Raw genomic sequence first — 9,201 nt, 5'->3', positions numbered from 1 at the left:
GAGAGGCCACAGACATACACACACACATACACACACACACACACACACACACACACACACAGACACAGACAGCGGGGAATGCAAGCGGTACAGAGCGTTTTCCGCCGCTCTCGGATTCCGTTCCCGGAGACGCATCCTCCGCCGCTGGTAATGATGCCGCCCGCTCGCTGGCGGAAGGCAGGCGGCGTTAGTTCTGCTCCGGGGGACGGCGCGCCGGGTTCGCGGTTGCTTTTTCCCCGCCTGTCTGCGCAAGCTAGCGAGTAGGTGCTGCGGCGACTGCCGGATGCGGCCGGAGAGAGTGCGCAGCCGCGCCGCCGCGGTTGAGGAGAGATGGAAGGTCACTCGACAGTTAAACCAGATCCTCGTTCGGAGATTGTAACCTCCCACCTTAATATTCAGTTAATGCGATAATATGGCTGTGTTCTCGTATGCCTAATGAATTTAATTTTGGGCAAGGTTATCGTCTCTGAAGAAATTTTTCACCGTTTTGTGGAGAGAAGTGTAAAACAAGTAGCTCTAATGATCAAACTACTCTTCTCTTGCACTTTCTGCTTATTTTGATTTGTTTTGATGCTTTCAACAGTGCCATAACCCACACAAAATCGCGAAACGAAAAGGGGTACCACATGACTAACTAAAGTAATAGAGAAATTCTTAATACGGTTGCCAGTCCAATTTACCACTGTCTGTCCACTATGCTACCAATAATGCTGACAGCAATGAATTCGTAATTGTTTGGCAGCTCTGTTGACACACGTTTCTGACAACATAACACGATAGTAATTGTTTGGTTCAAATGGCTCTGAGCTCTATGGGACTTAACATCTGATTTTGGATTGTTTGGGGATGGAGACCAGACAGCGAGGTCATCGGTCTCTAACATCTGAGGTCATCAGTCCCCTAGAACTTACAACTACTTAAACCTAACTAACCTAAGGACAGCAGACACATCCATTCCGGAGGCAGGATTCGAGCCTGTGACCGTAGCGGTCGCGCGGTTCCAGACTGAAGCGCCTAGAACCGCTCGGCCACACCGGCCGGCCGTAATTGTTTGGCAGCTCTGTTGACACACGTTTCTGACAACATAACACGATACAAAATAATAATGGATAAAGAAAGCTGTCTTATTTCGCTAATACTCAGTTATGTTCGTTTGGAAAGGTGTACTTAAACTCGTTATTGAAAAGTAAATTACTGACAATAACGTACGTAACCTTAGATTAACGTTTACTTACGTGCGCTAGATTCCGAGGCGCGGCAAGCTACGTACTTTGAATAGATTTTAATTACTATGGAAATTTACTGGATCACACAAGCAACTATTGGGTTTCAACAAACTGACAACGCCAAAGTACGAATCAAGCCAGAACATAATAGCATTTTTGCTATAGACACAGATCTGAAATACTTGAACCTAATTTATTCTTTTCTTTGGTTTGGTTTTAAATTGCTAGAATTACTTTAATTTTAAGTTGCTTTACTATACTTCTTCTTCGCTCAGCTAGCAAAAATGACATTGTCTCCGAATATTATTGACCAACACTGTTAACTCACTGAGTGTTTATTATTATTTACCTTCAATTATCATCTTAGCAAACAAACAAAACTGGAAGTGATAGTCTTTTATTACTTTTCCTTTAGCCATTTAAACAACAACACTCGGGTATTGAATAAATGGAAAAGATCGAGGCCCTAAGTAGGTGACCGGGACTGACGACACTGACAAGATCAGCTACCTACAGTTTTTACGTACAACACTTATTACTGAAATAAAATGCACTGAGATTGTCACTGGGTAATGCCTCACAAAATTTCTAACGTGAACGAAAATAAAACAACCTTACAGTCCGCAGCAGATGTTCAGCCGTCGTCTTCTTTGCCGTCTACAGTACTCCCACTGCATCAAGTAATATTGCGGGCACACCTTGGTTTGCACTGACCTTCCCTAACGGCCTTAACCCAGAATAAATACACCATAATACCAAATTATTTATACAGGTTATAGCGCAATCATATTTCTAATTAACACATACGAGTAGCATCCAAAGATTTACAGAATGAAAGAAGTGTATTATTTACAGTCAATATAACAAGCAAACATTTTAGGTAGCACATTTTTATTATAATGTCACAGCCTACTGTGCCGAGTTCTCCACCTACGAAAGTGTTAGATAAATTAATGTGAAAATACAGCAGATGTGTTTTGTTACTTGGGCAGCAAAATAACTGACGATGGACGAAGTAGAGACCATATAAAATGTAAACCGGCAATGGAAAGAAAAGCATTTCTGAAGAAGAAACATTCGTTAACATCGAATATGGATTTAAGTATTAGGAAGTCTTTTCTGAAGGTTTTGTCAGGAGTATAGCCATGTACTGAAGTGAAACATGAACGATAGACACGGTAAGCAATTTAGTTTAAAGGAAAATAGAATTTTTGGAAATGTGGTGCTGCAGAAGAATGCTGATGATTAGGTGGGTCGATCACGTAACTAATGAGCAAACACTAAATAGAATTAGGGAGAAAAGAAGTTTGTGGCACAACTTGACCAAAGGGAGTTATCGGTTGAAGGGCACATTCTGAGACATCAAAGGATCACCAGTCTAATATCGGAGGGAAGTGTCGGTGGTAAAAAATCGTAAATGGAAACAAAGAGATGAATACAGTAAGCACATTTAGAAAGATGTAGGTTTCAGTAGTTATTCGGACACGAAGAGGCTCGCACGAGATAGAGTAGCATGGAGAGCTGCATCAAAACAGTCTTCCGACTGAAGACCACAACAACAGCTAAAAAGCACATCCGACCAAATGCCATTCACCTCGGAAGACATCACGTGTAGCTCTACTTCTAGCCTCGACCAAGATCTCAATCCGGCAACGAAGAGAATACACAAGTTGCTTCAGGTATGCCATACTCAGATGAAACCAAGTCATCGATGAATAGGTCCCACAGAGGTACCGGAGTGCGGAATGTCGAATGTTATGTTTCGCTCACTGCACAAAATAGTCACAAATTCCTACGGAGTTAAGATCGGGAGATTTAGCTGGCCAGTCAAGATGCGATACGGTGCCTGAGTGTTAACAAACCAGGAACGTAGGCGTGCAGTCCTGTTTTCGGGGTTGTTGTCATCTTGAAAGACGACACCGTCCACAGCAGCAGAAGAAGTAGCAGAAGAAGTACAAGGAAGGGCAACACTTGGTCACCACCAATACTCAAACAAACCTTCTTGTTCATGTCCACGGTCACGTGAATTAGTAAGAAGAACTCGTAGTACAAATACGTCCGAAATATCACACGGGCGCTTCTAGCCTGAACTACACTTCACACACAGCGCGTTAAACTTCTCATTGGGCTGTCGTTAGTTCGGCACCTTGCATCATTCCACACGAGGCAAAATCACGACTTTTCGAACCACCCCACACGTCTTCAGTCAACTACTGCCCATTTCTTCCCTGTTTGGTCCATTTAAGACGTGCAGCTTTACGTGTCTCTGAGAGCAATGATCTTTTGAGAGTTGACCGACAGAAAATGTGCATTGTATGCAGTTCTCTCGTAATGCTAGCTTGGAAAACGGTTCACAGGGATCTGAAATTGACTTTCAGTGCATTTCATTTATTGCACGTTTAGAGACCTGTTACCTCGTATTTTACAGCAGGTCGTATATTGTAGAATTTTTCATGTGATAACATCATTTGTTCCTTATTCCAAGCAAATGTTGTTTCCAGCAATAAAAATAGAAGTTATAATAGTGAGCTGCAAAAAAAAAAAATAATAATAATTAAACAGAGGATGTTGAGTTATATTGTTAGCAGTTTATTCAAATTGAAGTAATTTTAAAGGTGATGGGTAAGATTGGGGATGGGTTGTAGATTCCTGTCAGCGAATTCCAGTGTGGGTGACATGGGGGTGGGTGAGGGGGTGGGCGTCTTCTTTTTGTTACTAAGTTGTGCGCCAGTACCCACTGTGCAGGTTCTACGTGTTTCGAGGTACAGTTACATGTGACGGCTTATACACTAAGTAATTTCTTCGAGGAAATTGTCGCCATCATTGTCAGTATTCTTGCTTGGGGCACTTTTGCCATTTTCCTTTGAGGTAGTGGTAGTATTTGCAGTGTCTGCGTTAAACGATACACTGCGCAATATCCTTCAGGCATGCATGTGTGTGTGAAAGACGTTGCATAGTACATCGTATAACAAAGACACCGCAAGTACTGTTTGATGCCTAGAAAAGGCCGCGGCAATAATAATGAAAGCCTGTTCCTTGTGCACGAATCACAGTTATGTACGAGTGCAGGACTTATACACCTACAGTAACATACAGAAGTTTCGGTCGGTCATAGAGGCGTTCACGGGTAGTCTAAGTGGTTAAGGCGACCGATGCCGACAAGCAGAAAACCCCGTTTCGAGTCCGGTCCTGCACAAATTTCCATTGTCACTAAGCCCAGTGTGCAGTCGAAGTCTAATCCCATTGTGCAGTCTGAGTCTAATCCTATTCGCAGTTGCGAATATTAATTCACTCCTCTGACGTGCCTATCATGCTGATTGACGGTGTGCTGGGTTTCATGTCAGGTCTACTTCGGCGCTCTTTTAAGTACTGAAGGTGCACGGCCTTAGGGATCGAGTCTACCGTGGTGTTCACTTCTTTCTTTGCTGTTTCGTCTGTAATCGCGTTGTGCAAGGTCTCGTATGTGTGCTATAGTCGTGTGTCGTACGTGGCAAAAGTGTAGTCTATTACGACGTGCTCTGGGGAATCTCTCTCCCCGCAAGCACATTCTTCCGTTTCACTAAGCTGCATGCGGAGAAAATGCATTAAACGTCACTCCCTTCTTTCCTGGTCTTGTCTCGTATCTCCACCGGATCGGCGTGTTAATCTGGGTTTGGAAATGTTAGTGGTAGTAAGTGGCTGGATGCCTACCCCTCCCTTTTTTGAGGGAGTGACTAATATTTTGTCCAGTGAGCTTATGACGTAAAATCCAGAATCGTTTGAATTCTCTGGCTGACTGATGCACATAAATCAGTCTTCTAAAATTTCCACAAATAAAATAATTCTATGTCGCCCGTTGAGGACAATGATGGAGTAAAATGGATATGGTCAACTACAATTATTTCTTGAAGTTTGTGAGTTAGCTTTCTTTTCAGTATGGCCACAGACTCCGTCGTAAACCATCATGTTATCGCCCATACCACAGTAGAAAGTTCAACATGAGTAACAATTCGATTTCGGCTTTGCATGCATTTCCCTGTCCTTTACGCGTAAGCACTGCCAGCGTTAGAGAACACCTGATGCACGATATAATACACTCCTGGAAATTGAAATAAGAACACCGTCAATTCATTGTCCCAGGAAGGGGAAACTTAATTGACACATTCCTGGGGTCAGATACATCACATGATCACACTGACAGAACCACAGGCACATAGACACGTCTCCATTCGTCCCTCCATTCACGCCTGTCGCGACACCACTGGAGGCGGGCTGCACGATGTTGGGGCATGAGCGGAAGACGGCCTAACACTCTCTGTACCAGGCCTATTTTATGCACCCGTCCCTAGAAACCGGGCAATTTTACCAATATTAAAAAAATTACTGCATCAAATCTACTGTTTGGATTGTGGCAAATTTGGTACCATCTTGAAGCTGCACATTTCTACTTTAATTCTGAGTGAAAGAAACTACTTTACAATGCACAGCTTTAAGGTACAGTTATAGAAATCACTTAGATGTTTTAAGAATTTAGAAAAAGTCATACGAATAAGGGAATACAATTGTGATTTATTTTTAACCAAAATTGTGGCACTACATTACATGTTTCTGATAGTATACAGTATTACATATAAATTTCACACAGAATCATATTGTTTTTTAGTGTGGAAAATTTTAAAGCAAGGTTCCAGGCAGAGTGCAACGCCACACTGTTCACATTCGTATCGTGTCTCTTTGCGAGAAGCCTTGCCACTCTGTTTCTTGCTCCTGGAACTGCACACGTGACACACACGAGCAGCATACTTCTTAGTAGTTGCAGGTATGTGCTGCAAAAAATGTCTCTTTGTTAGCCGACCTACAGTTCCTTCATTTCTTGGAATGAATTCAAGTGTGTCGTCTTCAACAAGCTGAACTGCAAGCACTGTTATAAAGTCTGTTATTGTAATTTTCTTCCTGTGCACTGCATTGTACAGCCAAAATGCATTTGATACTCCCATAAGCAGCAAATGGAAATATAATTTTCGCCACCATTTCACAGTTCTGTGCTGGAACGGATTGTACTGCAGGCGTTGGTCTCCAATATCCACTCCAATTTTATTGAGGTTGTAATCAAGTACCTGAAGTGGTTTCAATACTACAGACCCATTTCTCTTAGTATGCGTACCAAATGTTGCTTGATGCCTTGTAGACAATGTATACACATCTCTCTTATCTTTCCACTTCATTGCCAATACATTATCTTTACGCCGAAAAGACATTTCGCCCTTTTTCAGCTTAGCAGATACTAAATCTTTAGGCAATCCTTTCCTGGATTTGTTCACAGTACCAACAGCTCCAGTGCCTTTCTCTGCCAGTTGCTGAAATAGCTCTGGACTGGAATAAAATCGATCTAAATACACAGTGTGGCCTTTGTTCAGCAAGCTGCTGTCAGACAACAATCGCAAAATAACCGCAGACGAAGAATTGTCAACAATATGCTTACCAGCATAAACTTCAAAATTTACAACATAGCCACTACTGGCTTCAGCAACAGCATATACTTTCAGTCCATACTTATGAGGCTTATTTTGCATGTAAACACGGAAACTCACACGACCTCGAAATGGGCAAATTCCTTCATCAATTGTCACTTTTTCTGAGGGACGATATGCCTGGATACATCGCTCCTTCAAATTATTATAATATGGCAAAACTTTGTAAAGTGGATGAAATCCATCTTCGCCTGGTTTTTTCTGATTTGAATTGTCAACAAGATGCAAGCATGACAGTATCTGAGTGAAACGCAAACGGCTCATGACATGGGGACAAAAGTTACAACTAAGAACAGGATTAGTGCTCCAATGGTCCGCAATTTTGGGCTTTTTCGAAACACACATGTGGAAAATAATACCCAAGAAACGCCTCATCTCACTTATAGTCACTGGCTTCCACGAACTCAAAACTGAATGGGGCTTCAGATTATTTCCTCTTCTTTTCTTCTGTATTGTCTGTGATGCATACAAATTTGTCTGTCTCTTGAGTTCATTTACGTCACTGTCAGTAAGGAACACTTTACTGCAATCCAGTACAGAACTCGACTCATCAATATCCACTAGTATCTGCCTGGGTGTCGTGTTGACAGGCAGAGGTCGGTAGGTGTCAACTGCAGTCCACTCACTGTCTTTCGGATACGGCACAGCTGCTGGATTTGAAGCAACACCTTCAACATCATTCTCGTCTTCATCTGAAGACAAACTGTCATCAATCTCGTCTTCTAAAAAGAATATCACATTATGTGTAACTACATACATCGTTTACACATGTTCAACAGATATGTGCGTACTGCACAATTACGTGGAAAATTCGGAAATACGTACCTTCAAACACACCATTGCATTCAGAATCGTCTGAATCACTCTCTACATTATCCAGAGTGTCGCTATGATTGATCAAATCCGCAATTTCTGCGTCTGATAAACCGCGCCGAAACATGATGACAAACAACTGAATGATATACAGACTGAGAACGCAAAGATAAGTTTTAACATGAATTACAGCGCTGCCGTGACATCTATGGACGCATTTTGTTAATAAACATCTGAAAAACGTATAGCGCTGGCCAAACCCGTAGAAATAACGTTGCAGTGTTTTGAATGAAATTAAATGTAGCGGCCCGTAAATTTTACGGGCTTGGTGATTTTCGCGCGATCCCAGGCCCGTAAATTTTACGGGCTTGGCGCTTAGAGTGCTAACGGTGTGCGGGACCGTAGCCCAGCTTCATGGAGACGGTTGCGAATGGTCCTCGCCGATACCCCAGGAGCAACAGTGTCCCTAATTTGCTGGGAAGTGGCGGTGCGGTCCCCTACGGCACTGCGTAGGATCCTACAGTCTTGGCGTGCATCCGTGCGTCGCTGCGGTCCGGTCCCAGGTCGACGGGCACGTGCACCTTCCGCCGACCACTGGCGACAACATCGATGTACTGTGGAGACCTCACGCCCCACGTGTTGAGCAATTCGGCGGTACGTCCACCCGGCCTCCCGCATGCCCACTATACGCCCTCGCTCAAAGTCCGTCAACTGCACATACGGTTCACGTCCACGCTGTCGCGGCATGCTACCAGTGTTAAAGACTGCGATGGAGCTCCGTATGCCACGGCAAACTGGCTGACACTGACGGCGGCGGTGCACAAATGCTGCGCAGCTAGCGCCATTCGACGGCCAACACCGCGGTTCCTGGTGTGTCCGCTGTGCCGTGCGTGTGATCATTGCTTGTACAGCCCTCTCGCAGTGTCCGGAGCAAGTATGGTGGGTCTGACACACCGGTGTCAATGTGTTCTTTTTTCCATTTCCAGGAGTGTACAAGCTGAGAGAGTGGACATACACTGACTATTACCATTGAGTTATGGGTATGCGCTGACAGTCCTGAAATTTTTTTGAAATATACCTGGTGTCCGTCGTAAGAGTCGTTAGGGGCATTCTGTTTTCTACTTCGGCAGATATTTGAGACTTCGTTTCTGCACTGTGTAGCTGGAGAAAATGTGCCTGAAGACTTTTGAGGAGATACACACTGTATATTTCAGTTTCAGGTCACACAAGTGATTTTTTTATTGGCTTCGACTTATTACAATCACTGGATGATCTGTTCTTATTTTTAAAATACAGACATAAAGTAGGATGGTTAGATCAACATTTAGGAATTTGTCGAGATGTTCCTGAAGGATAACATCTGGATTTTCTTCAAGAGTTTGAACTGTATTGGACATCAGTTGTTAAATCAATAAAGGAATATCCGTGATAACGCCACCTGCAAAGTGTTTTCTAACCTTTATGATCTATTACGATGTCTGTCCACCCTTTTTGTTCGCATTTTCCTGTTCGGCGTTCTCTTTTATGTCGGCTCACATTTGTTTAATAGTATCTTGATTTATCATCTATCTCATATTACACTGTTTAATGTAGCTTGCGACCATCAGACACTAGTTTACTGCTCGTGGGTTGCGTCTGCAGGCATTCGTCAT

The 9,201-nt window shown here is 43.2% G+C and overlaps 1 protein-coding gene across 1 annotated transcript; it reads right to left on the bottom strand.

Moving 5' to 3' along the window:
- Positions 1–5,842: 5,842 nt before the first annotated feature.
- On the bottom strand, positions 5,843–7,495 carry LOC124606249 (piggyBac transposable element-derived protein 4-like). The gene has a single exon (XM_047138225.1). It carries the CDS (start codon positions 7,493–7,495, stop codon positions 5,843–5,845), a length of 1,653 nt encoding a protein of 550 aa, XP_046994181.1.
- Positions 7,496–9,201: the final 1,706 nt, after the last annotated feature.

The sequence above is a fragment of the Schistocerca americana genome, chromosome 3 (genome assembly GCF_021461395.2).
Source record: "Schistocerca americana isolate TAMUIC-IGC-003095 chromosome 3, iqSchAmer2.1, whole genome shotgun sequence".
NCBI lineage: Eukaryota > Metazoa > Arthropoda > Insecta > Orthoptera > Acrididae > Schistocerca > Schistocerca americana.
This window is presented reverse-complemented; position numbering and strand designations above follow the sequence as displayed.

Excerpts from the sequence above, each read along its gene's own strand:
- LOC124606249 (XM_047138225.1), bottom strand. The coding sequence starts at position 7,495 with ATGTATGTAGTTACACATAATGTGATATTCTTTTTAGAAGACGAGATT.